The sequence below is a fragment of the Leuresthes tenuis genome, unplaced genomic scaffold (assembly GCF_036924035.1).
Source record: "Leuresthes tenuis unplaced genomic scaffold, fLeuTen1.0.hap1 SCAF_16, whole genome shotgun sequence".
In the NCBI taxonomy this organism is placed as follows: Eukaryota; Metazoa; Chordata; class Actinopteri; order Atheriniformes; family Atherinopsidae; genus Leuresthes; species Leuresthes tenuis.
In genome coordinates, this window is record NW_027325370.1 from 9624429 (window position 1) to 9645858 (window position 21430).

At 42.7% G+C, this 21430-nt stretch overlaps 1 protein-coding gene across 1 annotated transcript; it reads left to right on the forward strand.

The window, feature by feature from the left end:
* The first annotated feature begins 238 nt into the window (after positions 1-238).
* On the forward strand, positions 239-21039 carry ctnnbip1 (catenin, beta interacting protein 1). The gene is made up of 4 exons (XM_072367360.1): positions 239-373; positions 9042-9156; positions 9884-9974; positions 18282-21039. Exons 2-4 carry the CDS (start codon positions 9061-9063, stop codon positions 18338-18340), a joined length of 246 nt encoding a protein of 81 aa, XP_072223461.1. The 5' UTR covers positions 239-373; positions 9042-9060; the 3' UTR covers positions 18341-21039.
* The last annotated feature ends 391 nt before the right edge of the window (positions 21040-21430 follow it).

Here is a 21430-nt window from a genome sequence, read left to right on the forward strand (position 1 = left end):
AGGCAAATTCAATTTTTTGTAGGCCTTTTCATTGGTGACATTTTCCTCTCAATTGTAGTTAATAACTGTAATTAAACAAATACGGTAACTATTATCATTACTAAATTAGGTTTAATGTTCTCTGTTCTCTTTAATGATCTGTGTTTATATGTTGTTGGGTGAATCCCAAAGGCAGCATGCTGTGGCGGCTGAGCCTGTAGCGCCCCCTGCGGCAGGTCGCGGTACTGAAGAGCCTACCGCGGAGTCTCTCCGTTGAGTCAGTCCGCCGTAGCTCAGCCGACTGGAGGGATGTGACCCCGGAACAGGACGCCCTTCTACATCAGCACACCATTCAAACAGAGCACAGAAAAAAAGTAAAGCTGGACCAGGAGGGGTAAGCACATATTTGTCGTTTTCTTAAAGAGTATCACATTGTCAGGGGTTTTTCGAAACGATTCGTGTGTTTGAATCGCAGCGCTCAGACTTCTGGCAGAGCAGCGGCACCTGGATGGTGTTTGCACCCATAGGAACTTCATTCAGGCTTTTGTCTGGGGCATGCTAGCGCGCTAGCTCGGCTTGTTAGCACTGGCCGCTTTGCCTTGGACAGCTCGGGTTTGGTAGAGACTAAATCTAATGTATGTTCATAATAAAACTTAAGCGACTTATGAGTCGCTCATAGTACGGTCCATACATTTAACCACGACGGATAAAGCCCAAGAATCGTTTCAAGAATGCGGGGAAGGCTCGCCGCTTGCTAGCGCTACAGTTTGAACAAGCCTGAATCCTGCAACATGATGACAAGAGCCGTTCATTCATGGTTACCCATCACTTATAAAAACAGATTATTTATGTTTCATATAGTTTGGATTGAGGCTCGGGAATTTTGATCGATTTTCAATCCACGCCTATCGTTGAGGAAAACTGATCATCTCTAGTCTAAAAGGATTTATAACCGTTGAGCAAAACCTTCGTTAACGTTAAGTTTGAATGTATTGTTCCGGTGGGTTTTGACGTGAACATCTTTGTATTTTAATAGAGACGCCAAAACTGTTTTTTCTGTTTCTTGCTGTCAATAAATGTAACGTACACGATGCAAGTTTTCGTGTTGATCCAAACAAACTCACCAAACACCCAGTCAGCCTTCAGATAAGTACTGTTCAGATAAATACAGCTTTATTTCAAATTTGATTTTCAGACTCGAGTTTGCTTTTCACACAACTCACTAAACTGGTTTTCTACTTATGAATCGTGTCACTCACGGATGCATTGTGCCACCCTGCCCTTTACAGCAGTCTGAGCTGACAGCCCCCTTTTAGTGGCAAAGCTGGCACCCTCCTGGCAGCAGGACACTGATGAGTGCTGCAGGCAGCAGGTGTCAGGGCTTGGCCACGGGCAAGCGCACTGAATCCCTGGCAACTGGCAGACATGGTTATGTACCACAGTATGTCAGGCCTGCCTTAGTTTGCACATTCTCCTTGCTGTCTGGATTTTTGAGAGAGATTAGGACCACTTGCCTCCTCACACTCAGCAGGACAGGTGCTCTTCAGCGGCTGCTAAACCTCCTCCAGCCCTGAAGGGAGGTCATCAGCTGCCTGCACGCTGATACAGGAGGGCTGGTTCAATCTCACGACCAATTGCCCCATTTTCTAGTCATTCTTAGGAGCCTATTGTGGGCTGTAATATTGGAGCTGCTCACATCCTCTTAAGGCTTTCGCTCTGAGTGGAAATGACAGAGGCTGCCAAGTCTTATTAATATTTTTCATTAATCGAATTTGGCGAGCCTTTGTGCCATTTTCCGACTGCGTTTCTGTCAAATGTGGCAGACATGCTCCCATTTTCTTGTCTGTTGTGCGTTGCCTCTTGCGTTGTGTTGTTCCAAGCACATAGATCATATACGGCTGTTTGCTAATCTGAATTGTATGCCTCGCTTTGAGGCTGGCTCTTTTGAAAATCTTGCAGCAGCACCCCCAAGGGACCAGCTTAAGGCAGCAGCTTCTGTTTCAGTTCCATGAGGGACCCTGAGGAGTGAGCATAGATGTTCTGTGATCATAGATGGATGATGTATATATACACGATGCTCGATGTAAAAACTGTGTTTTATCAAATTAGCCATAACTGAGAAATTTGCTCAGCTGTAGAATGAATGATAATTAAGTGGACAAAAAGCTTTGTTAGCTGTTAAGGAAAAGGCTGGACTTACCCAGTGGCATTAGTTGGAGATGTGTGAAGTTTAATTCAGCACTTATTGTAACTCATTCTCTGGAGATCCTCCTATCTCCTTAGGGTGTGACAGAATGGCCAAAGGACGGTTAAGCACACCGAGAAACTTGGCTATAAGCTTGTAAAGTTCAGAAGGACTGTTTTGAGTTTGTGCCTGATGCGATGACAACAAGACCTGACCTACTTATCGGTCATGTTTTCACAATCTAGTTCATCGCCATTGTCCCCAAATACTGTAGCCATTGTTGGGAACACTGTACTTGTGAAGAGATGGCAGCATGCAGAATACCACTAAGTCCAAGTCAGAGCCTTTCTGGCTCGTGGTGCCTGCTCAGCATGCTCATGCTGAGAGACAGATTAACCTGGGCTGGGTATCTGCCATTTTGAGATAATCGGCATTTGGCTGTGACCTATTTGGTAAAAAAATAAATAAATAAATAAATGAGTGCAGACACTTCTGCAAGGATACAGCTGTGTCTGTGCGGCTGCTCTGAAACGGATTTTAATTACCTGTTTGGTGGTTACTTCTTTATCTTTGAAATGCCACTGCAAATGAAATTCAGAGTTAACAGAGCTGGCAGCTCTGGTCAGCATCGGGCCCTGGAAATGTTTGCTGCATGTTTGAATTTGTAGAGACGATAAGACCATCGTTTTGTTCCATAAAGGTTCATTTGGACTGACTTCAGCAATGTTTGCACTCGCGCTATTTACTCTTTAAATGAAACGCTAATCGATCAAACAAAGCTTGTTTTGATTGAAGCAAACTGCTTAGACGTAAAATCCAAAATGCGGACTGCAGATATGAAACATTTTGATCATCTTCCAGCTAAATTCTAAGTAACAACATTGTTGAATTCTGCAGCTTGCACTCTCACGCCGGGTATGTCCTGCCGGCATACATCTGCGCAGCCTGTGGTGAGTGTGTTCAGCCCTGCAGTTGCAGCGGTGTATTGGAATATTCCCAACCGTCTCTGGGAAAAGTTTATAAAGCTACGAGGTTTAAGTTCGTGTTGGCGGTGATCATCAACTCTCTGCACAAAAGCTGTCTATCTGGCGTCTAATGGCTGTACCTACTCCTGAAACCCCAGCTGTCTGAGTTGGTGTGCAGCCCTCAAACCCCCACAATGCACTGTGGGTTCATCACAAAATGAATTGACCGACTCCAGTACGCACACATACAGCCCCACAGAAGCATGGTGCGAGATTGTTAACTTGGCCTTTCGATCCCTCAAGCACATAACTGTTTCTCTGAGCTGGCACGTTGCTAGGTCTGCTGTGGTGCTGCTTTTCAGCATCACTCTTTAAGAAATGAATCCAGATTTTCTTGTTCTCAGTATACCTCTGCAATTTAAGTGGACAGCCATCACAAGTTCTGTGATGGAGGCAGCACAGTTTGCTAGCTGACTGCTGGTCCAAAACTAATGCATCTTATTGGATTCATACTGCTTCAGAGTTAGAGATGAGGTCAGCTTCCGCTCACCTCATATACTCTGTCCCACTGCAGCGTGTATTTAAGTATTCAAAATTGATGAAAAACAGCCCAACTTCACAGTTCAGTACAACATGGTTCTCTGTGTCTAACATGCTTCTGTGCAAATCTCTGAATTTGCTTTATTCGGATTCTGATCGTCGGCAGAAAAGAGTGTGCGTGAGAGCGAGTGTGTGTACCTGAAGTCACGCAGCTGCTCCACAGAGCCTGGCCAGGTTATTGGCTGCTCAGCTGGCAGCCACACCAGGCTTGTAGCCTACTAATGTTTCTCACACATTTGCTCAGGATGTAAGAGCAGCTCACGACTGAATTCAAGTTATTTTTCCCTCTCAGTTTTTCCTCTCTGCTGAGGCTATCAAACCCTCAGAGTCATGTTGCAGCTCGGTTCTGCTTACTGTAGCAATGTGATTTGTAAATCAGACGGTGTGCATCATGTGAGCATCGCAGTCCAGAGCCAGAAATCGTGGACCAGGCCATGTGCAACCGTGCCGGTGCCCTCTGGCAGCCTCGGCCGCTCTTGACCCTCGGTGGGCCTACTGCATTGCATAATGTTGCAGAACGTATCCCTGGCACAAGACCCTCATTGAATCGTGTGATCCAGGTAGAGTCCTGAAACAATCTTGAGAAATTTTCTTTGTTTTTATTTCTCAGAAGAGTACCTGCTAGAAAAAGGCTTGTCTCTATCTTTAAAGCGACATGAGATTTTGCCCAGCTATGACAGTCGTCATGTTTCCATCCAAAAGTGATTCGAATCATTGGGAAATGCGCATTAAAAGAAATTCGAGTCGTGTGTTTCCATCAAAAGTACGGACTTTGGTGAAAACTACTAACTCCGCAGGTTAGCATGACAACCAGCCTGTAAACGTTTTACCGGTTTCCTGACTCGGAGTGTATCACCATGGAGAGAGTACTTGACCCTTTATTAAGAATTGGGCAAGTGGTATTGAAGCTGTCAGCCCAGTTAGTCCTGGCGATTAGAGGGGCTGTCATGAGGAGAAGGCGGAAAGAGGTGTTATTTAATGCCATTAATTGCCCAAGAAGAGATCAAGGTGAAAGTGCGCTACGTCAGACTTGATGCGAACACGACTGTTTCCATCCCATTCGAATCAACCAAAACCCGGCGCTGGCGAGCGTATTTTCATTTGTGCAAATCGGGGCATTTTAATTCGGATTATGGCGCTTCCATCATAATTTACCGATGCGATACTTCTCGATGTGCATCTAAACAGGCTGATGGAAACACACCTAGTGTCTGTTATACAGTGAAGGTTTGAATAAAGTCTGATCTCGTCGGCTGGAGGAGTAGGAACGTTTGCAGTGTCGTCTGTAAAACATGCCAGACAATATCTCCCCAGCATCTTAAATGAGAGGAGATTCTGTTTTATCAAAAACCTGAAAAGTAGGAGCCCTAATGCATTCATTTACATATCATTTGGTTATCTGCAGTTTGTCAAATGCGTTGTGTTCAGCTTAAATCGCTACGATGGCAAGCTAAAACAGTCTCATCTATTTGAAAAACTGGTTTTAAGACGTCCTACAATATATAAATGTAATTGTGTGAGTAAAAATGTTTAATGTGTATGATCTCAATAATCACAGAAATAATTGTGATTACAATTTCTGCCATTACTGAGCTGTCCCAATATGTGTCCCGACATGGCTGTTCTTACCAATTTTAGACTGGAAGCTGAGTTTTCGTAGAATTCACGGTTTCCTCGCTCGTAGCAGCGTGTCGGTGATGATATGATTTAGCTGGTTGGCCTCGAGGCGCTCAAGGAGTTTGTGTGGCCTCAGCCCAACATCACAGCTCTGACAAGAGCCCAACATGGGCAGAAAGAAAGTGTGGGGGGTGGGGGATTAGGCCGAGATCAGCATTAAAGAAAGCCTTTGATTACGTCTGGTATATTAACCCTATGTGTCTGAGGCTGGCTGAGCATCCCCCGAGGGATTTGTGTTGAGCCAGCCCACTTTGAGAGGTGAACCTTGGGCGCACACAAAGGACTCTGAAAGGGTGTTGACTGTGGTTCTTGAAAGGAGTTATCACATGTGCTGCAGTAATGAGAGCCTGGACGGTTTTACAAACACACGCACCACATTTCTGAACCTCCATTTCTAGTTTTTATCAAGAATATCACTTTTTGAGTTTGAGATATTGCAGTTGTTTAGTATCTTGGTTAGTGTGCCAGTAGGAACAATGATTTTTTTTTCCGGAAGTGCCTCCTTTTTAGTAGGCATGTTGGAACGTACATAAATGCAGTTAGAAACATTTTGCTCTTCTACGAAGCAGCTAACGTCACTTGAGGGTTTAAGAACCACTCCAGACCAGAGGTGTGACTCTCTGCTAGCCTCATGATTTCCATGAAATTATTTAATGCGTCTTAGTGGACCTCACTGTACTCATTAGTACTTTACAAGACTGCTAATGGATACACTTTATTGGTAATGTATTAAAGCAGCGTCTGTTAAGTACTACTGTGTGAATGACACACCTCAGTGCTGTTCGTTTATTAGATATGAGTCATTTGACACAGAAGTCCCAAGAATCGCATGTCATGGCAACTCGAACTAGCTTAGCTTTTTGTCCTTCATCTGTGGCTTAGTTTTGCTGCAGAGGGCAGGTGTAGTCATTTCTATTAAGAGAAGTCTTTGATGAGATCTTATAGTGCAGCTTCACGCTCTTTGACAGATGGTGAAACCTGGGTTCTCAAGGACCAATTCAGTCTAAAGATTCTTTGCTCAGAAAGCCACTGCAGATTGGATGGTTCTCTTGCCTCCCTTGGAGGTGGAGTACAGAATTGACAACCCTTCAGTAATTCCCTGCTGATGAGCCAACTGGCTGTGTTCCTTGAGGCTGCAGAAGTTAGAAAGAACTGAACGCCGTTAACATGGTTTCTTATTTTTCGTAAAATAAAATGTGCCCAGATGTCCACTTTCAAAACATTGGGTGCATTTTTTTGATTATCACCCGCTCTTGCGCTTTCTATTTCTTCGCCCACAACTGCCGTCATGATAAAATTACAGCAGAGTATCTACTGCTTCTTTGTTGGTGTTTTAAAACTTTAGATCATAATGTACTGATGTAATTGTGCAACTTAACTGAACCAGTCAGGCTGGAAAGTCGCCACTTACGAAACATATATTAGAATTTGGTGTCTTTGGTGTCTTTATAAAGATAAAGTAGATGAGAAATATTTAGTGTCCACTATATTTTGTAGGTTACCCTTATTTCACAAGGAAGCCGTTACTATTAACTGGCAATAAGGCCTCGATTGCCAAGTACTTGAGAATTATCCAGTGGATTGTTTCAGTCATAAATATGGCATAAAAGAAAGTTTGTTCAGCAAGATTGCAGCATGAAAGTATGCATTACATAACCATATGCACAGTTTTCATCAGCAGTAGTATACATGTTGAGAAACAGTTCCATAGCTGCTCTGCTGTCGAAAATATTCAAATGAGTCTTTCTGGAACTGTTCGGGCTGATAGATCATACGTTTAAGGCCACAAAAAGACAGACACCACCCCACCCCCCCGATAACATGAGTATTGTGAGTATTGTGCCCTTTCTTAGTTTTACAACAGATACTGTAAGCGTGGAGTCATTGTCAGGTAGGTAAGAATACAAATCGCAGCACTCAAAGCAGTCGGAGGCCCGGGCTGACAGGTTGCTAAATGTGGACGGCTTTCAAGCTTCAAAAGCAAACATCAGAGGATGTGAAGTGTCTCTATCATGAAAGCAGTAGGCCTATTTATTTAGGCCATGATTGCGAAATATAGCCCATGAAAATGGTTTAGTTGTCAAGCCTCAAAAATATGCCTCAGTTTTGATGCCTCTTTGTCGTGTAATGTTTCCATTCTTCACATATTCTGCTCATCCTCTGGTCTTCGCCCAGTCGTGTGCATCGAACATTCGCTGCTTTGATGCACCTGAGTTTCAGTCAGTCTGCACACTCAACGTCTCCTCTCTGAAAGCTCTCTTTGCGTTGAGTCGTAGCTCTTCCATTTGTCTGAAGTGAGGAGCTCGGGAGGCGTGATCAAACGTGCCACTGCAGCTGATCTAAAGACGCTGCCACCACCCCCCTACCCCCTGCACCAGCTTCCTCTCTACATCACTACCCCCACTCGAATGCATTCACACACCACCACCGCCAATCCCCTGAAGGTTTACTGAGCAGCTGAACTGACACCGGCAAGTCTCAATCTTTTCATGCCTGCCTTGCTTTGAGTCTTCAGAAGCTCTCCAATTAAACTGATCCTGACTCTCAAGTTGAACTGAATAAGTAATGCGTTCATGTGCTCCTCACTCGTTGTCCTGCTTACCACTTTGTTTGGCTGAAAAGCGGACAAGAAGAAGTCAAGTGCCAGTTGCTCTCAGTAAACATCCACCCAAGGTTGCTGCTATTGGAAAGTCTAACCACAAGCATGGCCTCCGGCTGCTGTGATCTGGATGAATCCACAAGCTCACGGGCAACCAAACGCCAGGCAATGGCCAATTAGATCCCATTCTCCCTTTCCCCTCCTGGGTTCTTGAAGGGGGGGGACAGCGAGCCAACTCCTCAATTAAATATAACCCTACATCAAACAGCCCGTCAACATGTATTAGTAGCCCGTTGTACAGATAAGAGGCCAAAATAAATGGCCAGAACTGTCTCTGTGGCTCACAAAGGCTTTTATGAATTATTCTTTGGGGACAACAAATCCTGACATGCATACTGATATTCTCTCCATCTTTTGTTGTCTCACTAGATTTATTTAGCTCCCTTTTCAATCCCGCTCATTTCAATTAGGAAATTTGACTCTGTCCGTTTTTGTTGCCTCCTCTCGTTGGTGCGTTTTAAGAGAGATCTCGTGTGACAGCAGTCGACCTCGCGTGTGCACTATCACAGCTGAACTTATCTCATTTTCTGTCACCCACGTTAGCTTTGGCAGCTTCTTTTATCGCCTGCTTTTCCCTCCCTCTGTTCTCCCACTCTGCCTATATTCTGCATCTCTGCAGACTGACGGTGAAAATAGGTCATTAGCTAGATGAAGAATAAGAGGCGGAAGCAGGAAGGGGTGAGACCCGTGTGAAAACTGTCATGTAATATTAATGATGCAGCGAGCTGCCAAACCTACACTGTGACTTTACTGAGACGAGTCTCCTGAAGAGGCCAAGCAGACATCCAGAGGGAGGCAGGCATGAGTTTGATATGGTAACACATTCAGTCAGCGTATCTGGTTAAAACGATCTGCTCACTATTAAAGTCTTCATGTTGACCCCAGATTTGTAGCAATTTCCCCACTGAGTGTTTGTGAAGCTGGAATTTGTCATAGAGCTTGTGTAACACAGATGTTTGTTTCTTTTTCTGGTCAGAGCCACAGGAGCAGGGGGGATGAACCGCGAGGAGGCGCCAGGGAAGTCTCCTGAAGACATGTACATCCAACAGAAAGTGCGGGTCCTGCTCATGCTTAAAAAAATGGGATCAAATGTAAGTATGGTGACTTAATCGGCATCAACCTGCTGTGTGTTTAATTTGGAGCGTTCACGTTTTAGGTTTAAAATAACCACAGCAATAAAGTTTTTGCGTTGTCATCTCAAGGCTCTGGACTTGGACCATTAGTAGAGACGTGGCCCAAATGTGTGTGTTGTGTGCGTTAGTGATATCGAAGACAAATGTAGCATCATGACAAACCCGCACAGGTTGTCATCTAACTGTGTTGGGACGATATTTGATTTGATGTGCTATTTTTCTTGGTTTGAAAAAGAGGAAAAACGTACTCCTCCCGTCATGACATGCTCACACAGTTTATAAGGTAAAGATTAAGATAAGTAAGGAAAGCCCAAACATTTGGAGCGAAAACTGGTTTGTTGACTTTAACACAAACATATAAACTGCAGCAAGTCTGCCAATCACATCTTAAAAGCAGAAACCATTTAATCAGTCTACAGAGCTGACTGTTTTTTTTTTTTTTTTTTTAAAGGAAGGGGTTGATTCGTTTATGTGGACTTTGTGTTACATTTCTCCTCTTGTCTGTTTTTAACACAAATCATTTATTACGTTTTGGTAATGAACTAAATAACTAAAAGTGTAAAAGTCGAATTCAAGTGAAGTTCCTCAAAATGTGGCTGTCACATTAATCCCGTTAATTAGCATGAAAAAAAGATTGTTTGTACTTGCTTTAACGTGTAAAATCACTTTGTTTGCTCCTCCACAGCTTACACCGAGTGAAGAGGCTTTTCTTCGGAGTTACTCAGGTGTGGTCCACAGTCAGATGAGCCAGCTACCACAGCACAACATAGACCAGGGTGAGACTGGGACACACCCTCCCACATACGCACACACATTTAGTGCCTTCCTGTAGCCGGTTTTATTGTCAAAACAGATATTTAAGTTCCCTTTTCTCGTTGAACTTTCTTGTTGAACTTTGTTTGTTTTTTTTTTTGTTTTTTTCTATGCACGGAAACTGCTGATTTAATTGAATTTTACTGTAGTTGGATACAAAACCTGTTCAAAGCAGCAACCAACCCACAAACACCACCCTCACATGTCACAGAGGTGCTGCTGTGCCCAGACGGAAAACAAGGGAAAATCCCTCTTTCTGACTCTGAACCTCAGCAGGCCAAGCTGGTTTCCTGACTGTGCACAGAGGACGACTCAGTCACCCTCCAGCACCTTAAGATTACTCACAAGTGACTCATCCTCAGAGGGAGCACAATACAGGTGTCACCGCTGTTTCTCACGCTTTGCCTCAGTAGACAGTATTGTGGCATTTACACTGTAAAGCAAATCACAGCTCATGCATGTTGTTGGATTTGTGAAGTCATTCTTTTTCAATATGGTGCACTAGAGGGCGCTATCGAGCTGTCTTCTTCCCCTCTTTGGTTCACTCAAGTTCAAACCACAAGAGGGTGCTGCATTAAACACAATGCATCATGTAGAGCGGCACTGCAGTGTCCTGAGAAAACAGCAGCAAATTGTAGATATTTTTTTGTAAATAGACTTTCAGGTCAAAACACAGCTGTGAGATAGGAGGGCTCCTGTTCTGCTGTGGCGAACCTGCGTCAACTCAGGTCTTCCTTTTCTTTCTAGCATATTCTCCTTTCAAGGGAGCTTTCAGACTGGAAAATTGCCTGTGACGCCTTACCCACATTGAAGTGTCCTTGTCTGCGGCATCTCTCTGCAAGGCAACAGTCGGTGCTGGTTGAATGTATAAATATGATAATTATAATAATTTATAATAAAGGCGTTAGCGGTGCAACTAAGGCCTTGTGGATTTCATGGTAACGCAGCATTTCGTCACCAAGCAGCAGAATATAAAGCAATGCATCACAAATCACCGACCGTCATATCTTTGAAACCACAGCACCGAAAAGGGATTGTTGTACATTATATGACAGATGTCATCGCTTTGTTTAAACAGCTATAGATTAGCTGTCAGTTTACGCTCTCGTGCTTCGCGTCATTTAGCCGACACACAACTCTGTGTCTTTGCTTTGTCAATACAGCTGGGACGAGTGTCATTAATAGTGTAAGAATGTAACTGGTGAGAGGTGCTGCAAGTATGCATTATGCATTTCTAAAACCGACACATTGATCCTCCTCGGTGTGCCAGTGAATTGTTCGTGGTCGGCTTCTTGTCTGTGGTATTGTGATTAGGCATTACAGAGCTGGAGGAGAGTTATCTGGTTGTTTAATATTCAAAGATGCACCAAGCGTGCAGGAAGACAGCCTTTGGTTTGTAGCAGCACACTTGGGACTTTGAGGTGATATGAAGAGAGTTAGTAGCGTGAGAGGGGAATGTTTTTTTACTGGCATGCAGCAAGACAATGTGCTCTGACACGTAACTAACACGTAAAACCTAAAATGTTGAATTAGAAAGCTCACATTTTCTTTAAGTAAACCTATTCATTTTGTGTAAATTTTTATTGACCGTTAATTGTATTATTTGTTGATAGTTTTATTGTAGCTAAATGTTGCTCATTGGTGTCATAAGGGTGTCTGTTCCTTCATGCTGCTGTACACATCAGCTGCTGACCATCACACAGCACAGCAGCCTGCAGACACCTGCAGTAAGAAAAATGCACGTTGTTTTATGCCAGGCAAAAATGGGGACTTAAATTCGCACATAATTGAAGCTTTCGAAGATGGACTGATGCACCCGGACACTGTTGTTATGGGTCGGATCAGCTACCCTTAAACTGCACCTGTGCCCAGGTAGAAACATGCACAAAAACAGAATAATTCCAGGTGGAATGTGTTTGTCCTCCTATTTGAAGCCCAAATGTCTGCTTTAAAAAGTCTGTAGCTACCATTTTTCGCAGTCCAAAGTGTTTTGCGATCTTGACATGTTGATATTGCGATAATAGTGAATCTCAGTGTATTGTGTAAGCCTGATACTCATCCAGACAAATTCCCAATAAAGCTGCTTTTGTTGTTGGACGAATCATAAGCTGAAAGGCTGCCCTTTAAAGCCCTTTTCACAGATCGGCTTGCAGCTTCTTGGTGCAAAACAGACGGCCTCTTGACTCGCCGCTGTTCCTCTTTGGTAATTCACCAGAGGCGCTTCCACACATCAAGCCAGCGTTGTTGAATCAGCTGTGTGACAACAACATCATTTGTGAGGGTGGCGTGCTTCGTGATGCCGGCTGACACACATGGTCCATTTCCCCTCTGTTGCCACCTCCCTGGCCTCTCAGAGACGTATCAGCGTTGACCCTCATGAGGGCACCTCAGTCTCAGCTTGAAAGGCATATGTGAAAAGTCCTTCAGAGTCAACCTGTGGTCACTTAAAGTGTTGTGTTTTATTGACTTGTATGAGAGATGATTTAAAAAGTAATGCCATCCACTTTGAGTTAAAATGATTGAGTTTAGAATAAGGTTAGTGTGAGTGCTAGACATTGAATATAATATTTTTTATGCTACTTGACTAAATCCATTAATTGACTCCCTGTTTTTAGTCTAGTACTTGTTCAGGAGGATTTGAATAGTCACTTTTCAGATAATACTATTTTGTGTACTAGTTTTCACTCAGTCCTGTTCGGATGGGAAAGCATTTAGACTGTCAGCACCAGAGGGATCCATTGGGGGCAAGTGGACTCAAGCAAAGATTTTTCCTTTATTGAGTACAAGGCCTTTTTCTTCACAGCAGTGTGAATGATGATGCGTTATGGTGCAAGATGCCCTGATGCCAGCTTCCAAACGATGTTTCTGCATGGAGCAGCAGTGTCACATGTCGGGCTTGGCCTAATTGATCGATTGGCGGCATGCCTCGAGGGCTTTTAGGTTACGATGGCGTTCGGATGGCGTGGAGGCGCCCTGGAAATGTTCAGTAGAATTCTCTTTAAGAATGCACCAACTTTAACGTTGTCAGCTCGGCGTATTCTGAAATTGAAATGATTTTGTCTACTCCCGTCAGAAATGTCGTCATTCTTCATCACATCTGATCGGACTGATAATTTTGCTCAAACCCTGAGTCATTCCCTCACACTCTGCTTAACTTTCAGTTGTTACTCCGGTCTTCTGTGTACACAGGAAATCAACTCACAGGAGTTAACACATGTATATTTATATATAAGTCTGTGGTATCACTCAATTTACATTTCAGATGGTTTTAATTGGCAGATTACCATAGATGCAAATACCTCATTTTGTTTAGCAAGTTTAATTATGCCCGAGAGGAGCTGTCTGCCAAAGGTTTTGAGTTTTCTTTGCTTTCTTGTTGTGAATGTGAATTATGGCGGCGCGAAGGGAAGCTGCACTTCGCATGCTACGTTTAAACACAGAGGAGAGGCTTGTGTTTTGGCGTAAAATGTTTCTTATCTTGGCTCATACTGATAAAATAAATGTGAACTTCTTTCATATCTGTTATTTATTATCATATTAGTTCATATTAGTTTTTGACTCTGGAAAGTGAATTAAGATTCAGGGATGCAGAGGCTCTCCTGTCGCACAGTCATCACTTCACAGCATTTTCTTTGTTATCAGGGTGTTATTATTTCTATTTAATTCTTTCCCCCGCAGCTCTCTGTTAATGGCGTTGCATCGTTTCAAACAAAACGGTTGATCTGAGCCATTCACAACATCAGCAATTGTAGGACTTGTTAGCCTGTCGAACTCAGGGAGAATAGTTAACCACTCGCAGAGGGGTGTCGGAGGGTGTCATCAAAAGAGGAAAAAAGGAGAAGCCATTGCCATAGCAACCGCAATTATCCCAGGTGAGGCTTCCCGTTGGGGTTCAGTGTTGTGCTGTGCAGGAGCAGATGTGGATTAGGCAGTGATAATTAAGCATCCAGTGTGTGATATTCCACTGTCTTGCAGTCAGTCCTGCCGTATGTAACATGATGCAGATATACGCAGCCTTGTCTCTTTTTTGCCCGTCTCACAGTCATGGTATGATAGTCGTGGTCTTTAAAACAGCCTTTCAAGTGAAAGTCGCGTCACAATGACCAAGGACTCGTCTTTTGTTTGGCTTCTCTGCCTGAGCAGAGTCATATCGATTCTTCCTCTATCCTTTTCTGTCCTGTTGTTCGTATCACAGCTGAGACTGAGAGTAAGTGCCGCTCCTTCCTGAATTCATCAGACGGAGGCACTGTGGTTAGTTTTTTCCCCTCATAAGTGCTCTCACCTGAGTCTCTCAGGTGTCGGTCAGTAGGTGTCAACATACATTTAAAGAATATGTATCTATTTGCATCTGTAGTTGCCAGTTTTCTACAGCTTGTTCTACCGTGGCGCCCACTTTTGCTGTTGCTTACGTCGCATCACTAAGCTTGTTGCATCTCATCCAAGTAAACAAATAAAATGTTGGAGCTGTTATGTTATCTGTGTGCAAAGAGGGACGTCTGCAAAATGGCAGTACAGAAACCTTGAATCTGTGTGTTGAACGTGCCGAGCCGGACTCCACACACACTCCGCGGTGTGTGTGACGTTCCTCTTAACCTGCTCCTGCTGTTCTCTGCGTCTTTTCCCCCTCAGCTGACCCCTGCACCCTTATCTTAAATTTAAATGATCTTAAGTCCTGTGGGTGCTGCATCGTCGTACGGATGCTTCTCTGCCTATTCAGTCGAGAAACACTGTCGGGATGCAGCTTGGCGCCTCTCACTTCAAACAAACTCCCTTTGGGTTCATTCCCGGCTGTCTTATCCTAAGAGGTTCGAGTGCAGCTTTCATGTTTCTTTGTTAATTTCAAACAGACCACATATTAATTTATAGTCTCTCAGAAGAGTGAAGTGTTTGTTCTTATTGTTGCTGCCGTTGTTGGCCTGAAGCCTGAAGGATTGAAAAAAGATTATTTATTCATTCATTTGTGTTGTATTTTTATTTAATTGGTTGTTTTTCTTCCCCATTTAAAATGTATTGGAAAAAGTATTTTAGGTCATTTTTCAAATGTATTATAGTTTATCTAACTGTACGGTAACTAGATGCTCATTGGTATTAAATTTGCGACACAATTGATGCCTTCATCACATTTAATTCTTCAAAGCAGAACTGTCTTTGACATTACATTGAAATACTTTTTTACTTTCTGGTCTTTGTCTGCTACGACATTTGCTGTCAAAAGATGAGGGTGCGTTTCTTTGTTTAAAAATATTAATCAGATCATCATGTGTGGAGTTTGTGTTCATGTTCTCCGCCTTCCTGAGTCGTTTGAGGCAGATGGGAAGGCGAGAGATTGGCCGGACACAGAGCTGCGTCGAAGCCGGCCAGAAGCTGCTCGCTCATACGCAGCAGCGCCAGTGCAGCCCGATTTTTATCTGTCGCTAGGCAACAGCGTTTAGGGAGCTGATATTTCCATCATCTTGGCCAGCGCTTGTTTGTGTGAGCGTAGCTGGGCGAGGTCCGAACATGACTCTCAGGCAGAATGGTCCGATATAGCCCGGCCTGTGGAGGTATTTTGAGAGAATATGTGTTTGTTATTTGGCTCACGTTGCGCCGTGGCCTTCCTCTGAACTGCCCGTTAGAGGCACGAACCCCGTTGCACAACAACTGCACCGTTCAGGCGAATATGCTGTTCAGTTCTTTTATTTCCCTTGAATAGGTCGCAGAACATGTTCCTGCACCGTAACAGAATGTTGAACATGAATTGTGCTGCATTTCAGTCCTTTCTCTCTGTTTGCTGTTATCTTCTCTTCTTTTTTTTAAACTTTATCACTCTCTCCAGTTAGTGCTGCTTTTGCCTCTGTTTGCTTTTTCCTGTTCCCTACGTTCAATATGGGAACCCAGTGAGCTCCTATGGGAAGGGGAACATGAAAGTTGGGGGGAAAAAAAGTATATAGATAAATAATTCATTAAAAAAGTCTTGATCTTATCAAGCTCCAAAATGCTCAGAATGTAGCACAGAAAGATGATGGTTATTTTACCAGAGCCAACAGACACAGTGAACTCTGGAGGGTGTCTGATGAAGACGGTCTTTGGCCTACTTTTATATCTCTGCAAATTGAATGGAAGCACTTTAAAGCAGCGAGTGATCGAGGAGCTGTCAGAAATTCTTCTCAGCCCCTTTGTAAAGGTGTTGATCTCGGTGTAAATGGTACTTGAGATCGTGCTCGTCGGGTGTTTTCACATCAGTACGAGATGATGCTAATTGCAGACCATCACACCGAGGTGTAACGTCTCCCCCACGTTATTAAGAGTTCATTCTTTTCTGATGGTTTCAGACCACAGCCAGACCCTCTGTACGCACTTTTTGATGTATTAAACCATCTTTGCTTCGATTACTCGGAGTAACTGAATACAATCCGTCAGGCTGCTGAGCACAACGATTGTTTGTTCTTCATGGGGTAGGAAGGTTTTAGACATCTTCCCTCACTTTACTGAAAATTTAGAGTTTTCATCGTTAAAACTGAGTTTTAATTGTAAAGTGAGTTATATTTCCTTTGATGTCATTCAAACAGAATAGGAAAATATGTATTTGATGTTTTTTTTTTTTTGTTTTTTTAGTTCTTTCTTTACAGGTGTGCGTTAGCCCAAATTACCTGATAAATCACAGTTGCCAAGCAGCTAATGGATTATTTCTTTTTATACAAACGGCTGATGAAGTCTTATTGCGCATCTGTTAGGACTCATTAGTTAAGTAAACCCAGATGCAGCTGTAATTATCAAGGTAATTGAACAAGGAACCGAAGTAATGGAAAGAAATCCGGCTTTGAGTAATTTCAGCGTCTTCTCTTTGCTTAGTAAGGGTAATATCATCAGCTGAAAGCTTCAGTTCTGTACTCACAGGCCGCTGCCACGCAGAGGACACTGAATGGCACCGAAGGCTCAGATCTTGGCGTTATCACGACAGAGCAGGATACTGCTGTCTGCTGCCAACTCGTCAGGTTAGAGCATCTCCCGTCAGGGTACTGGGAGGCCAGCCAGTTGCTTTCCTAAACAGGTGAAGACGGCAAAAGATGAATTTACCAGCACGCACAAAAGGGATTTTCATGGCTACATCTCCCCTCTTGGCTTTATGGTCAAAGCTAGCAGAGTTTACAAGATACTGAGAAGATCCAAGAAGCTTTAGAAACCTTTCTTTAAACTTTGAGTTCATGTTTCTTTAGCATGATCCAGTCACAAAGAGTTGTAAACATGTAGATTACTCACTGAGATCTTGTCATTCATACAGGAAGAGGTCTAGGATGCCTGTAGACTGATAAGCAGCAGACAGATGTGCCCAGATGAGTCTTGTTTTTTTTTTGATCATGTAGCTCAACAAACAATTCCAAAACCCTGATTTTGCCTTTTTTTTTTTTTAAACAGTTCAATTTCTTAATCTATAGATGAATGAGTCCCAAAACCCAAAGTGAGCAGAGGATAAAAATTGCAGTAGATTGCTTGTGGTGCATTTTAGCACCTCGTGGAAAGATCCACGTGAAATGATCTGCTGGTACATAGTGTCTGTACATAGTGCATGGATCTGAAGCCAGTCTAACATTCAGAGACGAGCATAAAACCTGGTGTTATTGTTAATCAATCCAAGGTGGTTAGTCAGAAAAGTAAGGATTAGTTTACCTTTTTTTGTGGGGTAGGGTATTTATTCTTCGTCCTCTGGAATCGGAGCTTAAATATTTATCAATTCACGCATCCTCCGCCCTGGTTGTGTCAACACATCATGTTTAAGGAGAAAGAAGGTTCGTCTCAGGAGATGCAAGCAGGGATGTTCTGTCTGTGCCCCTGTTGGTACCCTTGAAGGTGGTTTGACAGACATTTTTCATTGTAAATTGTATTAAAAGTTCAGTGCTCGTGCAACAGAAAATAGGAATGTTCTCTGCAGTAACTGAATAGATGAAGCAGCACCATCATGTCACGTTTTGTAAATATTGGTTTAAAGAAGGAAAAAAAGAAAGTTTGATGACGTCTGTTGCCTCAACTCCTCCGCTCACATCTCAGGTGGGAATGTCTGAGACCGGAGGAGACGAATCAAGGATTTACAAGTTGGAGAAATAAGATGAGAGGAATGAGAACTGGAGTTGAGTCAGTTTTTCTATCGACTCTGACATGATTTATTCATTCCTTTTTGGATCATTAAAAGGAAATTTCCAGTCTGTTTGATTTTTATGGGATTTTTTTCCCTTTAACATCATCCTGAATTCTGAAGGCTTTTGTGACGCTTTTATTCTCTTTTTGGTTCTTAGGTGCAGAGGATGTGGTGATGGCGTTTTCACGGTCAGAGACGGAGGATCGGCGGCAGTGACCCTGGCCCCCCCACCGTCACCTCTCACCCCGTCCTGTGCGTGATCCATAACAACATACATCTCCACAAACACATCACGTATGAGCTTAGTAGAAGAGGAGGAGAGGGAAAGACGCACAGATTGCTGCCTCGCTCTCCACCCGGCCTTTTTCCACCCCCCCCGCCCCCTCCTCACACGAGTCGGCACACCATTACCTGAGATGCACTCAAGTGGGTCACTGTGGGCTGAAGGCCTTGGCAACAAGGCAGTCGGTGAAAACACTCACTAATTGTGTGAATGGTTATCAAACATAGTTTCTTTTTTCGTTCCTTTATGGCGGGGGTTAGAGGGCTGGTTTTGTTGCGCATTGTTTCGTCTGTGTCAAGATGTCAGGCCGCGTGACGTGTTCTATCTGCTGCGGTCACCGGGGAAACTGACCAGTCGGCAGTTGGTGAAAGCAAAGAGAAATATAGTTTTGGTCAAGCAGCGAGTGTGATGATCGACTGTGTTAGAAGAGAGATTTTAATCGCCTGCTTTCACCCTAACTAGGCTGAAGTTGTTTTTGGTTTAGCTGTTGTATGTTAAAGGCCTTTTTTTTTTTTATTATTATTATTTTATTTTTATTTTATTAAACTCTGTCCACCGGGGGCCTCATTTATAAACGCATCAGAAGAAGCAGAACGGCTGCTTACAGCTTCTGCTGCACAGATTTATAGATTCAGACATTACTGACGCGCCGTCACTAAAAACCTTCACGCTGAATTTAAAGGTGGAAAAATGAGGTCAGCTACTTTACGTCTCTCCCTTTAGAGTCATGAGCAGTAAAAAAGAAAGGAAAGGATGGGGTTTACCACACTGCAGTGTAGTCTGTTTATTCCTAGGTTTACATCATGCGATCGCCCATGAGTGAATAAACAGATGAGGTTATATAAAAAAAAAAAGTGAAGAATCGCTTAAAATTCGCCATAAGGCCCCATCATAGCGTCTTGTAAACATTAGATACTCGTGTGCTGTCCATAAACGGCAGAAGGGAGTCTTCAAAATGAATTTAAATCACTTGTTATCAGATTATTACCTGCTAATGTGGATGAGATTTAAGTGGCAGAATCCGATGGCGGCCTCAGTCAGGTTCGGCCCGCTGCTGCGGGTCTTTTTCTTCTTCTTCTTTTTTTTTTTCGGGTGTATACGTGTGTGGAAGGCGTGCACGGCGTGTTATACATGAGGCCCCCGCTCGTCATTCTGCTGCTTTATTTTTGCAACAGTGTTTTTTTCTCATGACGGAAAGCATAAGAATTAAAAAGCAAAACAAAAGGAAACACTACCAGAGATAATCACATGGAACATGAAACACAGCTGTTCTCCCCACACAGATACTGCTTTTGAGTTATTGTGACATGTAAAACTTGTTATTTTTATTTCTTTTAATTGTACATATAGCTGGGAAAGTAGAACAAATGAATTAAGTGTGCCAATTGTAATTTTTTTTTTTTTTGAATAAGTTAAAATTACCATATCAGTTCAGACAAGCTGTAGATTTAATTTATTGTTTACTGAATTGACTCCCTCGTCCTCAGACAGCGATATATCAGATAGTGAAATCCTAACACGAGTCGCTGTTGAATTTAATCTGCAGCAGCGGCTCTTTGTTCACACTAAAGTCGTACAAACTCTAATTTTTAGCTACCTGTAACCGAAGACACGAAGCCAAACATACGAACCGTGTGCTGTTTCTGACCGTACTGTACCTCTCGCACTGTTATCGGCGGGATGTTAACGTTCAGCACAGAGACTCTACGTTTGGTTCGGTGGGCGAAAAGAAGAAGAAAAAAAACACACTTTGTAAACACGTTTTTATTCCTTCTGTAATTTACGGGAAAAAAAAAAAGATCTGTGTTAATCGACACGACTGGACTATAAATGATCGAATATTTGTTAACAGCATACGTGGGTTTTTTTTTTTTTGGTTTTTTTTTAGTAACATGCTCGATATTTAAAGTGTTTTAAGTACAGATAATGAACTTGTGAGATAATTGTATTGTTTTACAGCCAAGCATGTCTGCCTTGTGGTTTCTAATGTTTATTCAGCTGAGAATCTTTTGAAGTTTTGCCACAATGACCATTGTTTGTACATTCTTTGTGTTCATGGAAGCTACTAGTTCTTTAAAAATGTTTCTTTGTTTGTTTTTTTATGGGCAAATGTTATCCATTATATGTTGTTGGCAATAAGTTCTATTTGAATGTCCTCAACAATCATTTCAGAGTAAGCAGCCAACAGATTTGTCGCTCTTTTTTTTTTTTTTGTGTTTCTTTTAAAACTTTATTTGTCTATGCATCGTTTTGTTTCTCCTCTTAAAGGTGTCTTACTGTACATTTTACCTATCAAGGTTTAACTGCAGCCTTCCATCAAGTTGTGAATGAATGTGTGTGTGTGAGCGTGTCACCATCATTGAACTAAAAAGCTTCCCATTTAGATTTTCAGCATGCTGTTGAGTTGACCAGGATCATGTATCTTTTTACTGTGATGGCCTGACTTTGCCTAATTGTAATTTTTTTTACATTTCTTTTTTGTCTGGCTTGGTATTTTATTTTCCCTCTCAGTTGACATTGATTAGTGGGTTTTGTTTTGTACGGCTGCTGACCATGTCTTGACTTAATGCTTCCAAATCCTATACCAACTGAACCATTAAAAAAAAACAAAAAAACTTTTCAACAGTGAAAACTTGCCTTTCATTCTCTTTCATGGGCTACAAGTGATGCGTTCAAAGGATGGCCGATGGCATCGGATAAGGACCACATGGGCGTTCATGAGGGAGAAACATTTCAGTGAAGTCAAAATAAGGGTGAATTTGTGGCTTTTTCTTCCTCTTATCTGCGTAAAAGAGACCGTTTGAGCTGGCTGATAAAAAACAAAGCATAAACAAAAACTCAAAGTTGAAAAGAGATCCTGAAAGTGAGTTGTTTTTGGCCTTGAAAGCAAAAACTGACCCATGTTTTTTTTTGTGGGAGGGGGGCTTTTACTTCAAATCTATATTCAATGCGCTGAGCCGTTGTGAAGTTTGAGAAATTCCACGATTTTATTGGATCACAGGAAGATGACCTCGTTACATCGG

Excerpts from the sequence above, each read along its gene's own strand:
- ctnnbip1 (XM_072367360.1), top strand. The coding sequence starts at position 9,061 with ATGAACCGCGAGGAGGCGCCAGGGAAGTCTCCTGAAGACATGTACATC. Across the intron at positions 9,157-9,883 it reads TTAAAAAAATGGGATCAAAT|CTTACACCGAGTGAAGAGGC; the intron begins GTAAGTATGGTG and ends GCTCCTCCACAG. Across the intron at positions 9,975-18,281 it reads ACAGCACAACATAGACCAGG|GTGCAGAGGATGTGGTGATG; the intron begins GTGAGACTGGGA and ends TTTGGTTCTTAG.